The sequence below is a fragment of the Rhipicephalus microplus genome, chromosome 3, assembly GCF_043290135.1.
Source record: "Rhipicephalus microplus isolate Deutch F79 chromosome 3, USDA_Rmic, whole genome shotgun sequence".
NCBI lineage: Eukaryota > Metazoa > Arthropoda > Arachnida > Ixodida > Ixodidae > Rhipicephalus > Rhipicephalus microplus.
Genome location: NC_134702.1, coordinates 430,612 through 450,729, shown reverse-complemented (window position 1 = coordinate 450,729; position 20,118 = coordinate 430,612). Strand labels below are relative to the sequence as shown.

General features: G+C 48.7%; 1 protein-coding gene across 2 annotated transcripts in view; it reads left to right on the top strand.

Moving 5' to 3' along the window:
- The window catches only part of LOC119184597 (uncharacterized), a 328,559-nt gene extending 309,248 nt beyond the window's left edge, over positions 1 to 19,311 (top strand). For both annotated transcript variants that reach the window (XM_075888702.1, XM_075888703.1), the window contains one exon: positions 19,151 to 19,311. In XM_075888702.1, the coding sequence (XP_075744817.1) occupies positions 19,151 to 19,258 (108 nt within the window). In that variant the 3' untranslated portion in view covers positions 19,259 to 19,311. The remainder of the gene's footprint in view (positions 1 to 19,150) is intronic.
- Positions 19,312 to 20,118: the final 807 nt, after the last annotated feature.

The window sequence follows — 20,118 nt, the reverse complement described above, 5'->3', positions numbered from 1 at the left end:
ACTACTTCGGGGCCTTTTGAAGGAAAGCGTGGTGTTCGAATGGACGTTAGCACACGCGCACGAGTGGGCTCAGATCTGCAATGCATTGATGAACCCACCGATACTAGCGCTCCTTGATTCAAAAAAAGAAATGAAGGTAACTGCAGACGCCTCTAAAAGCGGGATTGGTGCCGCCTTGCTGCAAAAACACGGAAATGACTGGCGCCCAGTCACGCACGCATCGCGGGTTCTGAGCGAGAGTGAAACACGCTATGCTCAAATTGAAAAGGAAGCGCTGGCTATAGTATTTGCGTGCGAAAAGTTTCACCCGTTTGTCTATGGCCACAAGATTCTTGTCGAAACTGATCACAGGCCTCTGATTGCCATCACCCAAAAAAGTGTTGTGGACATGCCACCAAGACTGCAACGATTTTTCATCCGTCTTTTCAAATACGACTATGTCTTGCAGTTCATTCCTGGGAAAGACCAGGTGCTCGCAGACATGCTGTCCCGTACTGCCACGCTGCCTGGGCCGCTGATAAAGCGGAAGACATGGAGGTCCATGCATGTCAGGTGGTTTCAAGCCTGGTAAGCAGACGAACAAAGCAACGACTTCAAGAAGAGACCCGTGCCGACCCATACTTAAGCAGCGTGTTAGAGCAACTAAAAGCAGGTGCGACGATTCAAGGGGAACTAGAGCCATTCACATCGGAGTTATCGGCAGTGGACGGCGTACTGCTAAAAGGGAGCAAGATCGTCGTGCCGAAAAGTATCAGATCAGAAATTCTGGGACGGATACACGAGAGCCACATGAGAGAGAACAAATGCAAGGCCAGGGCACGTAGGCTAGTTTTTTGGCCAGGACTAGGCAGTGGCATTGAGAACCTAGTACGAACATGCCAGGTGTGTCAAAAATACACCTACAGCCAGCCGAGCGAGCCCCTTCTACAACGGCCTACATCGAAACGACCGTGGTATCGAGTCGGAATTGACTTGTTTCAGTTTGCAGGGGACTCCTACGTCGTGGTGTATGACGACCAGTTGAACTTCCCAGATGTTGAAAGACTGGTGAGCACAACAGCAGCGGAAACTATTTCTAAGATATCCGCCATATTCTCTCGCTATGGCATTCCTCCGCAAGTTTGCACCGACAACGGGCCCCAATTTTCTTCGAATGAATTTGCTGCATTCAAAAAACGGTTCCACTTCGAACATATAACATCTAGCCCGAATTTCTCCCGCTCAAACGTCTTAGCCAAAAAGGGCGTACAGATTGTGAAACCAATTCTCAAGAAAACTACCGAGGGCCATGAGGATTTCTGGCTTGGAATTTTGGCTTATTGATCTCCCCCCTTGAATGACGGACGGTCGCCCGGAGAGTTGCTGCAAGGTCGTCGTCTTCGGTCAACGGTCCCTGAGTTTAACGATGATGGAGAGCGCCCTGTATCGAAACATCGGCAATCAATACAGGGTAAGCCATTATCGCCCCTTGATGCAGGCAACGTTGTTCGGATCAAGAATGGGAACTGGTCCCGTAAAGCAATGGTACTTAAGGAGGTGGCGCCACGTTCATATCTGGTCAAAACGGAAAGTCAAGGGCAGCTGAGGCGAAATCGACAACATCTGCTGCCAACACACGAACGCTGCGAAAACTAGAACGGCTACGAGTGTGGCCTGGAAGACTTCGAGCCGCCCAATAGCGTAGGACCACCCGCCAAAGGCTCGGAGCCGGCACATGGCACATGTGACGCAGCAGTGGCTGACCGCTGTTCAAACCCGAAAATCACCAGGGTTTCTGAAGAAACCGAGCAAACAGAATCAACTGGAGGCTCATCCGAATTGCCAACACTTCGCAGGTCAACGAGATCCTGACCGAGCCACAGCGCCTGCGCTACGAAGAAGACTTTCGTCAGACGTTCTAGTTCACTTGTTTCTTTTGTTTGCTGTTTGTTTGCTTGGTATTATGAGTCCAAATGGGATGAAGAAAAGATGCATCAGAACGGGCTATCGCGCATGTGCGCGGATACCGCTTGCCACTTCCTTCCTTGTCTCTCCCTTCCCCTCGCTGCCCACGCAGCTATATAAGCGTCATGAATAAACGACCAGTTGGTCATTCATTGTTCAGCAACGTGTCGCCTCGGTTCGTTACATCGACCACGTTACAGTCAGAACATAGTCACCGTAGAGAACTGGTGGTATTGAGACGAGCTCTACGTAGGTCAGTGTCTGTGGAGGGAGGCGCGCATGTCTCGTTGTGCAGAGGCGACTCGGCCATTGTGCAAGAGGTTCTGTTGCGGCCAAGTGTAGACGGGGCGTACTGGACGAACAGTCTATAAGGGCCAAGTGCGTGGACAGGAAGTCGAGGCCTAAGATTACATCGTGGGGGCATTTATCAAGGACGGTGAAGAGAACAACTATGTGTCGATCTGCAATGCTTACACGAGCGGAGCACATTCCAACGGTAGATGCTTTTCCTCCCTCCGCAACACGGATGAACTGAGTGGTCACAGGTGTGAAAACCTTCTTGAGCTTGCGGCGAAAATCACTCGTTTTCAAGAAAAATTGAGCGCCGGTGTCGACAAGAGCAGTGACATGTACGCCGTCTACTTGTACGTCTATACGGTTCCGTTTTGTCTGTATCGTCAAGAGAGGATTTTCTGTCGGTCCGAGTGATGCAGCGCCATCTCCGGGGGCTGCAACACTTGGTTTTTTGTCGGGGAACGTCGTGGGAAGGCGGGGAAAGACGGTCGGCGGGGCTGTGGAGAACGAGACTGGCGACGTTGGGGGGATGGAGAGCGGGAGTAGCGGTGTTCAGTAGCATGTTCTTGGGCAAAATGGTCCCGGCTGGTATCATGGCGATAGGCAGGACGTGCATGGAAGGTACGAGAGGAGGCTTGTGTGGGAGGACCTCAGCGAGTTCTGCAATGGCGAGAAATGTGCCCAATTCGGTGACACGAACAGTGAATCGGCTTGACATCGCGTGTTCGCCATGCGGACGGATTACGGAACGTTGAGGGAGAGCCGGTTGGGAAGGGATGTGCAGGCGTGTATTGGGGCTGGAAGTCGGTGCGGGGAGGCGGTAAAATAGAGTAAATTCCCAAGCTGGCGATTTCCTGCCGGACGACCGCTTGAATGAGGGGCAACGTAATTGGAGGAGAGGGGTCAGGTGACGTTGGTCACACCTTAGCTGGATCAGCCACTTCAAGCTCCCACCTGACGTGTCGCGTCAAGTTGTCAGAGGTGTCTGGTGGTTGATATGTGTCGAGACACGAGGACGTCGCAGCGGTGTTCGCAAAACGCTGCAACTGATGAGAGATGCGCCTGCTTTTATCTTGTTGGAACTAGTGGCATTCTTGAATAATCGCATCAACAGATGACACATTGTTGAATACCAACGGGTTGAACGCATCGTTGGCGATACCCTTTAGAAAAGGCGCAACTTTGTCAGGCTCGGACATGTTTTCGTCAGCTTGGCGGCATAGTGCGAGGACAGCCAGAATGTAACTGATGTAGGACTCAGTGGAAGATTGTGCGCGAATCGACAATTCATTCTTCGCAGCTTGACGACGACCAAAGCGGTTGCCTTTTCATATCATATGATTGGCAAATGATACATTAGGCAAACTTTACTCTTGGACAGTAAAAAACTTCTTACGTATAAAGTGTTCTAAAACTAAAGCTGTTATTTTCAGAGCGAAATCTACACCATGTCCAGTACTTAAATCATTGTACGTAAATAATGTGAAAATAGAATTCTCCCCCTCTGCGAAGACGCTAGGAGTTGTGTTTCACCAACATATTTATACAGAACAGCCGCTAAACACGGCTGCATGAATAATATGTATTAGGAGCATCACATAAGGAGCAAACTTTGTAGAGTAGTGGGAATTCTTAGAAAATATCAATGCATATTACCAGAACAGCAAAAACTTATGATATATCATGCTCTATTTACTCTTCACTTACGCTATTGTCATTTAGTTTGGTGAACCGGGACTAAAAATCATTACATAACTTGATCATATTGTTACGTAGTCGGTGACTTCGGTACAAAATGTTTTTACAGAGGAAAAGCCACAGGCGAAAGTCACAACGGCTGATTGGCAAGCTCGCGCACCTTTCAGCTGATTGTGTCCTTCCTCTACCTTTACTTCATTTCCGTAACAGGACCCCCGGGCGCTGGAACGCCGTCTGGGCGCGAGTCCGGAGACGTGCGACAGAAGTAGGGCTTCAGGCGCGAAACATGGACAATGTCAACAAGTGACGAAATTGGTGACGTATTGGAGTGCAATGGCGCCACCTCGTTGTTGACGTCGCTAACTTGACGTAAGACTAAACAGGGTCCTGCGTATCGAGACAAAAGTGTTTCGGAGAGACCTACACGGCGACACGGTGACCAGAGGAGCACGCGGTCACCTGGGGCAAACGTTATATTACGATGCCGGGGGTCGTAGCGGAGGAGGAGGAGGAATGAAACAGGAAGGACAGGGAGGTTTGGTCGTAGCGGGCTTTTTGCATATCCTGTGACCTGGTGAGATGAGACTGTGCAACTTGACGAGCCATGTGAGCCCGATCAATGGCTTCGCGAGCGTACTCGGAAGCAGATGGGTTGAAAGGTAAGGTGGTTTCAAATGGCAAAATGGGGTCGCGACCATACAACAGATAAAAAGGTGAGAATTCCGTGGTTTCATGTCGAGAGGAATTATATGCGAAAGTAACATAGGCCAACGTGGTGTCCCAGTCACGATGATCTTCAGAGACGTACATCGAAAGTATCTGTGTGAGCATGCGGTTGAGACGTTCAGATAGGTCATTAAATTGTGGATGGTAGGCGGTAGATAGCTTATGCGCGGTAGCACACGATCGAAGGAGGTCGTCGACAACTTTGGACAAGAAAGAGCGGCCACGGTCCGTAAGCAGATGTCGAGGTGCACCGTGGTGTAAGATGACGTCATAAAGAAGAAAATCTGCGACGTCAGTGGCGCGACTGCTTGGCATGGCCTTTGTTATCGCGTAACGGGTCGCATAATCTGTGGCGACAGCAATCCATTTATTCCCCAGTATTGTCGTCGGAAAAGGGCCAAGAAGGTCGAGTCCCAAGCGATAAAATGGTTCAGAGGGGTCTTCAATTGGCTTAAGATATCCAGCTGGCAGCAAAGAAGGTCTTTTCCGGCACTGGCACGGGTCGCAAGTGGCGACATATCGACGCACGGAGTGGTACAGTCCTGGCAAGAAAAATCAACGTCGTACGCGGTCGTATATGCGGGAAACACCAATGTGTCCCACTGTTGGTGTGTTGTGAAGTTGTTCAAGTATGGCAGGCCGTAGATGACGAGGAATGACAAGCAGAAGCTCAGGGCCTTCAGTACTGACGTTGCGGTGGTAGAGGATGTCATCATGCAGCACGAACATACGGAATTCAGCGTCATGGCTATCAGACTGGATGGCGTCGATGATAGTGCGCACTGACCCATCCCGTCGTTGTTCAATGCGCATATCGCCGGTGTCAGTAACGCCATTTCGCTGCTCTCCATGTCAGTCACAACGTGATCAGGAGGATCCACCGGATGACGAGAAAGACAGTCTGCGTCCTTGTGCAAACGGCCAGACTTTAGCTGACGCTAAACGAAAATTTCTGGAGCCTCAGAGCCCAGCGATCCAGACGCCGAGTCGTGTCATGCAGAGAAGTCATCTAGCAGAGGGCCTAGTGGTCCGTAACGACTGAGAATATGCGACCATATAAATATGGCCGTAACTTGGCGATGGCCCACACTAAAGCTAAACACTCTTTCTCGGTGATGGAATAATTCCTCTCATGGCGAGAAAGAAGGTGACTGGCGAAAGCTATCGCGCACTGTCTGCCGTGGTGCCGCTGAGCGAGAACTGCGCCTATACCGTGGCCACTGGCGTCGGTGCGAACTTCTGTGGCAGCAGAAGGATTAAAGTGGGCAAGTATGGGGGGGGGGCGTAGTTAAGAAGCCGATGAGAGCGCTGAACGCTTGAGCCTGCTCAGGGCCCCATGAGAATGTGGTATCCTTCTTCAGCAAGTCTTTGAGTGGCCTGGCAATGTCGGCTAAGTTTTTCACAAAACGACGAAAATAGGAACATAGGCCGATAAAGCTCCTGACGTCGAATGTATAACGGTGCTCAGGAAAGCTACGGACTACGCGGATCTTTTCGGGATCTGGTTGGACACCATCGGCGTTAACAAGATTGCCCAGCATGGTAATCTGACGGCGGCCAAATTGGAATTTCTTGGAGTTGAGTTGTAGCCCAGCTGTTCTGAAGACTGCGAGAATTGCAGCGAGGCGGGTCAGGTGGCTATCGAACGTAGATGAAAAGACTATCTGATCGTCTAGATAACAGAGACAAGTAGACCACTTATAACCACGCAGGAGAGAGTCCATCATTCGTTCGAATGTGGCAGGGTCGTTACATGGTCCAAAAGGCATGACCTTAAACTGGTATAAACCATCTGGTGTAATGAAGGCCGTCTTCTCGTGGTCCATCTCATCGACAGAAATCTGCCAGTAGCCGGACCGGAGATCAATAGACGAGAAGTATGTAGCGCCGTGCAAGTAGTCTAACACGTCATCGATGCATGGCAGTGGTTATACGTCCTTTTGCGTGGTCTTGTTAAGGTGGCGATAGTCAACGCAGAAGCGCCAGGTACCGTCCTTTTTTTTCACAAGGTCGACAGGGGAGGCCCAAGGACTACTTGATGGTTCTATTACATCTTTGTAGAGCATTTTGTCAACTTCCGCTTGGATAACTCTGCGCTCAGTTTGAGAAACACGATATGGGCGTCGGCAAATTGGACTGCCGTCACCCGTGTTTATGCGGTGCTGAACACTGGATGTTTGCCCTAGAGGTCTGCCGTTGAAATAAAAAATGTCGGTATATCGCGCGAGTAGGCGATGGATGTCGTTGGCTTGCGCAGGATTGAGGTCAAGTGCAATTATCTTCTAGAAACGATTTGGCAGAGAACAGGTGCTGTTATTTACAGGAGACTGAGTTAAATCAATCTCGGTGGTGAAAGCCGCTATTTCGAATTCGTCAGCATTAGATACGCTGGCGAAGAACATGCCACGAAGAAGCACTCGAGGGCTGAAGCTGAAATTGAGAAGTGGGAGCGAGGTACAGTTGTCAGTGTCAGTCACAAGCGTATGGGGAATGGCGATGTTGCGGCTCAAAAGGACGTCGGCGAAAGGAAGTAGGACATATCGACCATCGGGAACCTGTGGTTGTGCGGTCAAAACGACGTAGGTGGCTGCCTGAGGCGACAGTCGTACATCCTGAAGAGAGCACAGGCGCAGCTAGGCAGTCTGGGGTTCAGCAACTATCTGAGGCAGCTCTAGCTGAAGGACGCCGGTAGCACAATTGATAAGAGCAGAATGATGCGATAAGAAGTCCAGGCCTAGGATAACGTCATAAGGGCAGTGGTCAATCAAGGCTGAAATGACAGAAGTAGTGTGGTCCTTTATACTTTAGCGGGCAGAGCACAGACCGAGAACCATCGGTGTGCCGCCATCGGCCACACAGAGCATTTGTGCAGCCGCTGGTGTCGGAACTTTCTTTAAACGTGTGCGTAGGCTTCAACTCATGACCGAAATGCTTGCGCTGGTGTCTACAAGTGCTTGTACAGGTGTGCCGTCTACTTCAACGTCTATTACACATCGTCTGGTGGGAACAGAGAAAGGATTTGCTGCGGAAGTTGTCAATGCAGCACCACGTCCACGGGCTGCAATTCTCAGTTTTCCAAGATGATGCGGCCGGAAGCAATGGGGGACGAGAAGCGCCGTGGCTACGGCGAACGGGACGATAGAGGGCGTATTTGCGGCGAACGAGACTGGTGTCCACGTGGTGAAGGTGAGTGGCTGTACCCAGTGTTCCGAGATTGGTCAACGGCATTGGACTCTTCGGCAGGTGAAATGATGCGGGCGGTACCGTAGAAACGGGTCATATGGGTGGTTGCACGAGGTGCCGAGGTCCATGTGTTGCGGCAGTAACGAGCAATATGTCCAACGCGGTGGCAGTTCAAACATATAGGGCGGTCATCTGCAGTTCGCCACTCAGCCTGGTTACAGGCACGTGGAGAAAACCGTCGGTTGGAGGAGGGCATCGCGAAAAGGCGTTCGCTAACTCTGGGTGCGGTGACATGGCACACGAAATGCACTCCGATGTTTTCAAGCTCCTGGCGCACGATGGCTTGAACAAAAGGAACAGTAACAGGAGTGGTATCGGTACTGCGCGAATAGAACGTCGAGGCCGATATTGCTTCCAATTCGTGACGAACAATGCGTGTCAGGTCTCCAGGCGGCAATGGACGCTGTGGTGCGGACTGGTTCTCGCAAGTCGATGTTGCAGCGGTGTTTGGAAGTAGAGCGAATGTTTGCAGAATGCGGTGACGTTTCAGTTGCTCAAACTGACGACACTCTTTGATGATCGCGTCCACGGTGGAACAGCCCTTGCACATCAGGAGATTAAACGCGTCGTCGGCAATCCCCTTCAAGACATTCCCGACCTTGCCACCTTCTGTCATGTCGCTTTCGGCCTTTCGGCAGAGGGCCAGCACGTCCTGAATGTATGCGAGGTATGATTTTGTTGGGGATGGGGCACGGCAGGCCAATTCCTTTTTGACCGCGATCTTACGACCGGCGGTTTCGCCGAACACCTCTTGCATCTTTGCGTTGGTCCCAGCTTGTGAGTTCTTCTTCGTTGTTTTCATACCAAACCGTGCCTCTCAAGTGAAACAGCACATTAGCCAACTGAAGTGTGGGATCCCATCTGTTTGGCACACTCACTCGTTCAAACATGGCCAACCAATCGTCAACGTCGACGCCATCAGTCCCGCAGAATGTACCGGAATCCTTACGTGCCATGAAAACGTATGGTTGTGACGCCGTGTTCGTCGGAGACGCTGACGTTGATGCGGAGGGCTCAGCATTGGCCATGGCTGGAAAACCGATGTGACGTCCGCTGCGGAGCTTCGTTGCCTGATGCTTACCCAGCACCTCTCACGAATATGTTACGGAGTCGGTGACGTCTGTACAAAATGTTTTTAAAAAGGAAAAGCCACAGACAAGAGCCACAATGGCTGATTGGCAAGCTCGCTGATTGTGTCCTTCCTCTTACTTTACTTCATTTTCGTAACAATATCTAAAAAAAACGCAATACGTGCAATTTCACATATTTCTTACAATGCGCGTACGCCTGATTCCTTCACAAGATTGAAGATCTTAAAAATTGAATTTCTCTATGAAGACTGTCTCTTAACAACATTCAGATCAGAACTAATCTGTAAAAGCTGTCACATACATACATTAGCCAATTTAACTGTAAATCCTTCCACACGTTCAACAATACACAGTGCGAAATGGTACATTCCACGGCATCGTACAAACGATAAGTCACAACTACTATAATTTGGCCTACCCACTGTACTAAATAAGTTCAAATTAACACCTGATACTCTACATGTAATGTCTGAAAATTCTATTTTACGTGTGGTTTCATTAAATGTTTATTTTTCCAATAAAAAATGCTTCTTGGGTGTTTGTAGGAATTGTTTCAGTGCGAGTTCAAATGTCTCGCCATAAGTAAACCTGTCTCTGTACTGCAGGTTGCTGCCATTGTGTCGGAGTGGTGGGGCTTGTCAAGCTGCAGATATGGCAGCTTTTACCCTGCTATCCTCACCATGTTATGATACTTTTACTCTTTTCTATTTGACCTTTGTTCAAACCATATATATTATATGTATCGAATATGGTGAGATAAAGCAATAGGATGGAAAGGTGGGCTAGTTGTTAATTTATGATTGTTCAGCGAACTGGGAGCACGGGAGTAACACAGACACGAAGAAAGAGGAGGCACACAGCACGAGCGCTCGTGCTGTGTGCCTCCTCTTTGCTTCGTGTTTGTTTTACTCCTGCGCTCCTAGTTCGCTGAACAATAATGAAATAAACCAAATCTCAAATCCCATATGCTTGGCGTATATATTCTCAAGTGGGAGTTTTTTTTTGCTGTATATTTGCGCCGCCCATATTAGAGCATTTATAATTACGATGTCTCTGCAATAGACCCGCATGTGCTGCAAACTTACTGTACTTCGAAGTTTGCAGGCTGTATAGTATGGAATGCACTAGTGAAGAAAAAAAAAACTGACAGCCAGATCAACAAGCGAAGTTAGAAGAGTGCCGCGTTCTACGCTCACAAGTTACACTCGCAGAAAGGGCTGCTTTTTCTTTCCTTTTATGCAACTAGTGGTGCTTTTCATTGTAACGCCGTTTGAAGAATCCTCCCATCGAGCCGCAGAAGCAGAACACAGGGAGGTGGGTGCAGGCGTTCGTCATGCGCCTTGACTATGTCTAGACTGAACGTAACCGGTTCTGCGACAACCACGGGCTGGTTATAGGCATGTTTTGGTCACTTATGTTCGCCCATTCGCACCGTGAGTTTTACGATGTTCAGTGGATAAGTTGGGTCAATATAAGAAGCAACATCAAAATATTTTGGTTGTTCAAGAAGTATGCAACACGCGTTGAGAGTTTGGTGTACCTGGAATAAAACACCAAGTGCGACATAGCAGTGACAATTTGCACTTTTTTGTTAATAGTCTACGTCGGCAAATACTTAGTTTTTATTATAAAGGCGTCGTTATGTTACATGTGCGACCCTTTGATTTGTACGAAGTCGAGAGTACAGTAAATTAACACGATGCTGATATTGCCATTGTGCTACTGAAACCTAACGAAAATTCAGATGGCAAAAAAAGAGACGGTGACAACTCAGGGAATTTCACTGTAAAATACGTGGGGAGTAAATGCAGTTCAGCAAATCGAAACTTTCCACAATATTCTGGCAAAATTACTTCTCACGTAGCTTATTTCAATGACATGACCTGGGCACTAGGTTATCAAGAGCTTAACTGCGCTTCGGTTGACCAGCTCATAAAGATCCGTACGCAATATATAGCAAAATTATAAGTTGGGATAAGAGATCTATGCGATCGGACGACAAAAATTAGCCCAGTTTTCCTACATACAAGTCTGCAGAAAGGAGACACGCTAGAATGCCTCTATATTTCTCAAATCGAGTATCTGGCACCGAGACAAGACGAGCCGCAATGAAATAAGAAAGTTACACAGCCACAGACGAATTGATACCTTCTTACAATTACCCATCAGAAAAATGCCGCAGTTTCCGTGCTTTTCTTCGCAAATTGGGCGAAAACAAATACAGTAGCAGAAAGTGTGCTTTCCTTCTGTTCAGCCAGAATATTGAGTGGTGATTCTTGCTCGTACGCGGAAAAAAAAAACACCCCCACGATGGAATCCTGTGCGCTCTGCATGTTGTCAGCCGCAGCGTATACGCCGTCCATTAAGCAGGCTCTTCCGATCTCTACATCCAACAGCCGTCTCAAGGCATTGGGTGTAATTAACTCATACCAAGAGCTGAGAGAAACCCATCTTTTAAACCAGTACACACGGCTAGCGCAAAGCAACTCTGGACAATGCGTGGTTCCACGTCTGCACATTTGAGATCAGTTCGAACAACAGGAGCGGGTCAAGGTGCTTGAGCTGTGGCGCATATTCCTTCTAGTCCAACCTTTACCCACTAAAATGGACAGAGATGAACACAACGCGTGACGTGACGCACGCGCTCGGGCACTGGAACGGCAATTTAGACAGAATCCAGGTGTGTACTACGTGGACGCTGCTGGCCTCACCTCTAAGGGGTGGTACACGGCGGCTGCTATTCACGAAGGCACACAGGTGGATGGGCCAACCTTTAGGGAGTATGTTGTAACACAGGCGGACGAGGTTGCGATTTCTCTTGCAGCCTTCCACAGTAATTCCCGTTATATTATCATAGATTTGCACCCAGTGTGCCGTAATTATATAGACGGGTACATATCACCGTTAGCTGAGGTAATACTGCGCAACTGCATAATAAACACGGACCCTCATCCGAAACGCACTATATCGACACCAGGGCATCAGGGATTGCGAGGAAATGAAGCTGCAGATGCGGCTGCCTTAGCGGGCTACATTCGTCAATGCCAATAGAGACCGACGAGGAAGGTTACCCTCTCCTTCGATATGAGAAAATTCTTCATCATTATCGGGAAAGTCATCGCCGCTACCCTTCCCCCGCAAGGAGGTTGAAGAAAGCATAAGGGCGCATTTTGCTTTGCAGACAGACGAAGATATTGCTATGTCCTGCCATAGTAAAACATTTCGACGCTATGGTCACAGGACAGTGCCAGCACTATGAGGAGGTGTCAGACACCTGCCACATGATGTGGGTCTGCCAAGATAACGCAGCCATTGCTTCTAACTCAAATCCTGGGCGAGAGCACTGGTAGGCGGCCATGCTCGGCTGCTCAGACCTTCAGGCTTGATAGATATGTGGGGTTCGATGTCCCAAAACCACCACATGATCATCAAAGACGCCGCAGTGGAGTTCTCTGGAAATTTCGACGACCTGGGGTTTTTTAACGTGCACACGGACCTACAGCATATTCGCCTCCTTCAAAAATGCAGCCGCCGCAGCCGGGAGTCGATCCCGCGACCTGCGGGTCCGCAGCCGAGTACCTTAGCCACTAGACCACCGCGGTTTGGCAGACCTTCAGGCCCAGCGGGTTTGGTACAGAGAGCCAGGACGGCGGCTTTAACCAATGGGGTCCCAAAATAGACACTCCACTTATTCTGTAGGAACCTCTAAAAAGGTCCTACACAACTTTTTTGTAAATAAATGCTTTTCACCAGCTGCGATCGGTAATTAGTTGCAGCAATATTTCTTTGTAAACTTCATACTGAAATCTAGACTTGCTGCGCAAGCATAAAGAACGGAGACAGAATAGAAGGCAGGCCCTGTCTATTCTGCCTACCTTCTTTCTGTTTGCGCAGCAAGTCTCCAAGGTACTCCCAGGTACTCCAAGTACCACCATCTGGCATATTTTTGTATTCCCATTTAGAAGCACCGCCATCCAACGGACATTCCAAGGACTAAACAAGAGGTGGCACACGCACACTTTCTTACAGCTTGCGCTTCGGGTCTACTTCCCACCTTTAACCACCTCGAGTTCATGGTATATACTAGTTCACTGTATTCATGACACTGCGGCCCAACGCTCGCTAAACCTTTCTAAAACCAAGGAGGTTACGCCCAGCGAGTATAACGTAGCAACCTTTTCCTGTCAGATAGTGCTCAATGTACATGCCAATGGCTGCTAATGGGAAATGAGAGACAGGAGAATTCGGCTTTTACTTTTTTACGGCTTGCGCTTCGTATCTACTTCCCACCTTTAACCACCTCGAGTTCATTCATAGTATATACTAGTTCATTGTATTCATGGCACTGCGGCTCAGCGCTTCCTAAACCTTTTTAAAACTAAGGAGGTTACATCCAGCGAGTATATATTTATAACGTAGCAACCCTTTCTTGTCAGATAGTGCTCAATATACATGCCAGCAGCTGCTAATGGGGATTGCAGCGTGCGCGTTAACTAAAAGCCGAATGCTCCTGTCTCTCATTCCCCATTAGCACCCATCGGCATGTACATTGAGCACTTTTTTTTTTTGTTCAACAACGCACAGAAGAACTCTCTCACCAGCACCACCTTGGAGGTCAAAATGTTATACTTGTTACATACTACAACGGCTACGAGGGATGAACAGGTGTCGCTATAAGGAGCTTCGTCCTTAAAAACTCACCTAGGATTAAGATAATGTGAATGCTGAGAGCAGCTTCATCTGGTATTTCGCAGTTGTATACTCCGTTACGTCCGGTGCAACGGCTAGCGGGCCTCCTTCAGTAGATGAAATCGCACCATAGAATAGTCCAATGTCTTTCTGTTCCTCTTTAGGCTGTTTAACATGTGAAGATTCTTTTGCCCTCGTGTATAAACAAGCCCACATGTGCGGTTGTCAATGCAGGACCACCTGGCAGCAGCTCTTTGTTTTCGGTTTTAGTGTTTCATTTCCAAACTACCGCGATGCATCAAGTGCAGGCGCCTGCTCGGCTCCCACGACTGTCAGGTACACGACGCACATACTCGCTGAGCTTGCTGGCCAAACTTCTGCTGCGTTGCACCTGGCACATTGAACGCAGTACTGGCCACGAGATAGAACAGCTATTGAGTCGGTACTTAGTGGTGAGCGGACACAACCTGGCGATGTGGATCGCTCATTGCATCGTCTGCTATTCACTGCGTGTTCGCATGTGTGCGTAGGTCATGCACATCCTCATAAGGCAGCTCATTTTGTTGTGCCAGCGTAGTGCCAAACGCCTGTACGCTTGCCTATACAAAAACCCCTGGCCTGCGTGGAAGGCGCAGCGCAGTCACAGCAAAAGCTAGAAGAGCGGCCTTTCAGAGCCTTTCAAAACACTCATTGGGTAACTACGGCGAGCACACTTGCTTGGTACCCGCCAAAGCAATATAATCATTTTCTTTGGGGGGGGGGGGGGCAGTAGGCCGGCATTCGCTATGCTATTTTTCGTCATTCTTCTGAGAAGTGTCATATCCGCTAAACACATGGCAAGGAATTTCGCGCCAATTGTTCATGCAGTGGCTCACGAGAATGAGGAATTATGGCTGAAGTGGGTACGTACTACAATTAGTAGGGGAACAAGAACAAGCTTTTGTAATGAGTTGGAGCATTGGACCTCCCACTTGTTACTCTACTCGCATTGCGCGACGACTGGTTGTTCTTTCTCTTTTTTAAAACACTTTATAAATCGTATTAACGTGATTGCTTTCCCGACATCAAGCCTGCCTAAGGCGAGTTTGCCAACAAGTCCTAAGCGCCGGTGTAGATCAGTGATAGAATACTGGGCTGGCACCCAGCGGACCAGGTTCGAGCCCCACTGTGCCATTGGTGTTTATAAGTTCTTTAGGGGCGAAGCTCCTAAAGGCGTGGGTGTGTCCATGCCTTTTATGTATGTATGTATGTATGTATGTATGTATGTATGTATGTATGTATGTATGTATGTATGTATGTATGTATGTATGTATGTATGTATGTATGTATGTATGTATGTATGTATGTATGTATGTATGTATGTATGTATGTATGTATGTATGTATGTATGTATGTATGTACGTACGTACGTACGTGCGTGACCGCCTGCCTACTGTTCCACCTTTGCCTACTGCCCACTGCTTCGTCCTTTCAAACATCCCACTACGCCCCATCATTAATCCACCACTTCATTGACCATAAAGCAAATACTGTTGAGAAGTAGTCAATATGAAATGCAAGATGGTCGTGTACTTGTATCCAGGTGCGCGTTAAAATACCATAGATTGTCCCTCTGTGTCCATTCCTTGTTTATACATGGCCGCCTATAGTGCCACCTTTTCAGACTGCCCACTACTTCTTCCTTGCAAACATATCACTACGCCGCATCACCAATCCACCACTTCACCGACCATAAAGTCGTTATAATGAATGGGGAATGAAGCGATGCATAGCTACCACTTACGAATATAATTTTTGTATAATTATAAAGTGTTTGTCACGTCTTTGACGATGTAGTGGGCGATATTCGTGAATGGATCACGGTTTAGCGATGAAACCCACTAGCACATCGCCCCACACATCATCACCACTTCGTGGATATGCTGTGATTTTTTCCTACTTTCGCACGATGTGGTTACAGACACCGGTGGCGGCGGAGGCGGTGAACAACTGCGCGTGACCAGATTGTGATCTCATGACAGTTTTCGCTGTAATATGCACAAGCCCTTCCGAGACGTTTGTACCCTCTCATGCAGTGGTGTAGCCAGGGGTGGGGGAGGAGTTTTGAAGACGCAACAAAACTCCTCCAATCTTACTTCATTTCGACGAAAATTCCGACACTGAAGGGCACACAGATGCAAGTATTGTCGGCCTCAGAGCCGTAATTGTGCAATGGCAGGAAGGTATCGAGCGAGTGATCGCCTACGCTAGTCGAACGTTAACATCGGCTGAAGCGAACTATTCCACCACTCAAAATGAGTGCCTAGCTGTTATGTGAGTGATAGCCAATTTCTTACCGTATCTTATAACGATAGCAATTATATGGACATTCTCGGCTGGATTTTTCCGCCAGCGTCGGCATCGCCGTCACTCACCGTATATGTATACGTATCTATATATATGAAAATCCAAGAAAGAAAAAACCGAGAAACACACTCCGGCGCACGGAATTGAACGTGGGACCTTTGCGTCGTGAAAGCGAGGCGTAAGGGCTGTTCCATGCACTAGCTGCCCAGCCGCAACGCACATGCCGGCACACCTGCCACACCCAAGCGGAACTGAAAAAGCGTCGCCAATTGGCTCATTTGTCCCCCACTTGCATGCTGCAGGGGTTCCGGCACGTGCGTTGCGACTGTGCGGCTAGCGCATGACTGCGGTTAGCGCATGTGCGGCTAGCGTTGCGACTCAGCGGCTAGCCCTTAGCCACTGAGCCACCACGGAGCACGTCCTTCACCGCTGAAACGGCAAGCTATTTATATCTACCACTTACCGCTACTCACAAGGATCTCAGGGGAAATTGTGTTTTCAGCATAACCAGCAAGATGGTGCAATGAGCGCGCGTCGCCACGTCACGCGGCGGCACTCGTTCTAATCTCCTACGCGTACTTGGCCCGGCTTACAGAAGGGAACGAAGCTCCTTCGCGCGGCCTTATCTCGCGGGGGGCGAGGAGGGGAAGATCGTATGTCTTGGCTGGCATTGGGCTTTACGTGGAACGATTCTGCTGTAGTTACTGGGCGCACAAAGGTCACTGCAATTATTACAGTTTCCGTTTGCAAAAAGCGCACGCTTTTCAGACACGGCGAAGTAACAAATGAGACGCTTATTCGCGTGCATCCGTGCCTGTGAGTACGTTTCGTGCGTTATTTGTGCGTTACAAATGCGGGGCACGTTTAGATCTGCTTTCCATTTGGCGCGTGACCTTTCAATTTGTTGTTATCACGTTCATTGCTTCGCCTTTGCGGCAAAGCTGTGACTTTTTCATGGGCAACCGTTCAATGTAGTCACCGACCACCATTCTTTGTGCTGGCTTGCAGGCCTGGAAGACCCCTCAGGCCGCCTCGCTCGATTAAGTCTCCGCCCACATGAATTTGGCGTTACGGTGCTTTACAAGTTGGGACGCAAGCACACTGAAGCTGACTGCCCATCACGTGCCCCGGTTGAGTCGACTCCTCTTGACCAAACGGACGACAAAAGTGTCCTCATGGCTGTCACAGCCTCCGACGTGGCTCAGAATCAGCGTGATGACACATAACTTTGCCTACTCCTAGACTATCTCGAGGACAAGCTTGAACGGCCACCACTAAAATTCAGCCGCACGATTTCATAATTTTTTCTCTATGACAACATCCTGTACGAGCGTAACTTTGATCCCAACGCTCTAACCACCCTACTGGTCGCACTATCTGCGATGCGAGACGACATCCTTAAAGCGTGTCATGACGAACCATCTTCCGGGCATTTAGGTCCATCTTCCGGGCATCTTCCGGGCATCTTCCGGGCACGCGTACTCTGGCTCGTATCCGCCACACGTACTACTGGCCCAAACTGTCCCATACCGTCAAGCATCATGTCAAAACCTGCCTAGATTGCCAGCGTCACAAGACTCCGCCCATGAAAGCTGCTGGCATTTAACATCCTGTGTGGTCACCCGGAGCACCGTTTTAAAGTTGGCATGGACCTGCTAGGTTCATTTCCAAAATATTGTGCCCCACCGCGGTGGTCTATTGGCTAAGGTACTCGGCTGCTGACCCGCAGGTCGCGGGTTCAAATCCCGGCTGCGGCGGCTGCATTTCCGATAGAGGCGGAAATGTTGTAGGCCCGTGTGCTCAGGTTTGGGTGCACGTTAAAGAACCCCAGGTGGTCGAAATTTCCGGAGCCCTCCACTACGGCGTCTCTCATAATTACATAACGGTTTTGGGACGTTAAACCCCGCATATCAATCAATCAATCAATCCAAAATCTTGTGCGTGGCGAAAGATTTCGCTGGAGAAAGACGAGGAATTGTTCTGCTGTTAGCCGCACTGATATTACTTGTAATCATTTTATTACCGTGAGAATATCTTAATTGTAATCAGAAGAAGAAATGTACATGAGCCGCGCACGTAGCACGTAGGCAGGATAACCACTGGTCATTAAGGGTAACTGAATGGATTCCCATGGAAGGCAAACCCACGAAAGAGGGACAGAAAGTTACGTTGGCCCATGAGATTTAAAAGTTCGCAGGTATAATGTGGAAACGGGAAGCACAAGACCATGTTTATCGGTGGATCATGGGAGAGGCCTTTGCTGTGCAGTGGGCGTAGTCTCGATTATTATTATTATTATTATTATTATTATTATTATTATTATTATTATTATTATTATTATTATTATTATTATTATTATTGTTGTTGTTGTTGTTGTTGTTGTTGTTGTTGTTGTTGTTGTTGTTGTTGTATCGTAACGCAGGCATCGCAACGCCGACAGCGCTCGTGACGGGAGCAGAGGCGTGTCCAGGGGGTGGCACACCGCACACCTGGCACGTGCCCCCCCCCCCCCTAAATTGTTTCGACATGGCGTGGATAGCGAAAATGTTCATTTTAAGGGGGTGCTCCTTTCGAAATCAAAGTGTTGCCCCCCCCCTCCCGAAAAACATTACTGGCTACGCGCCTGGACGGGAGGAAGATGCCGACGACGTTATACCACAAATGTCATCCTCGTTTGCGCTCTATGCCTAATAAAACCAGCCATAATGACTGCATTACATTCTTCACTGAGAATGCAAGCAGCCGATGTACGTTATTATATAGCTTTATGAAGGAGTTATCAATAACTGCAATGCATTTGCCGAGAGTCGAAAAAATGCAACAACTCGCATTCAAGGACAAAACTTTCCCTGCATGTGTTTCAGAACAGCACTGTTTCTCCACGCAACCGAAAAATGTCATTGAGCTATTGAATGCTTTATGCACAAAGCATCGGTACGATAAAGTGCGCGCCAAGAGTAAAGCAATGCTTTTGAGAGTGCTGTAGCAGTAGTCTTGCTATAACACAAATAGAAATTTTAATCATTCGTGCAAAGTAATCGAGAACAGCGAAAGCTTTCATTGATTTCATTTATAGACGCGATAAACAATGTGCCGTTCTCTTTTCTTTTTCTCTCCAGGCTTCAATACTGATGAGCATCTACATATATTACACCACAGTGCAAGCCCTTGAAGCAGAAGCCGCTAAGAAGAACGCACAGCAAATGTATACAAGCACATATCAGTAGTAGCACGTAGTTGAGGCCATGAAAGGACAATAAAGAAGGCTTTCTTACTTACACAGAGGCTCCAGATTGGCATGTGTATATATGTTGTTGGCATAACAAGATAAGTTCAAAGTTAACCTGATTTAGCCAAAACATGGCCATGACGACACATATACCATGGCTTTTAGTTCAAACAGAGTCCCTTAAAAATTTTACACAGCTGTTAGTTCAAAGCGCAATTTGAAAACGCAGACATAACTTGCTTGACGAAGGGCAATATATGTGCCCCGCCACGGTGGTCAAGTGGCTGAGGTACTCGGCTGCTGACCCGCAGGTCGCGGGTTCGAATCCCGACTGCGACGCCTGCATTTCCAATAGAAGCGGAAATTTTGTAGGCCCGAATGCTCAGATATTGGTGCACGTTAAAGAACCCCAGGTGGCCGAATTTCCGGAGCTTTCCACTACGGCGTCTCTCATAAGTGGGGCGCTGCAAGCGCGCGATGATGTAGGACGGGCTGCGCTTCGGCTCCGCTGATTTTCGGCTGGAACCACGGGCAACTTCACAGTACCCCATCAAGACCAGCATCAATCGTTTCGGCAACTCACAGGAAACACGTGGATACCAGTGTCATCCAGTTGGGCCGGTTTTTGACAACTCTACGGCCGATCATCACCCGACCACTTTGGCTACGCCGTTAAGCCAAACGGCGACGCCGACGCCCGACGGCGTGGGACCGGCTTTCCGAGGCAACATGGACGCTACTCTCATGCAGCGTGGATACGACCCGCATGCCATGACGTGGGAGACGATTACGATTTCCGAAACGCCAAACTCTGCTTCTTCACCGAGGTTTCGAAGCCAAGCTCTCAACGACGCGGTG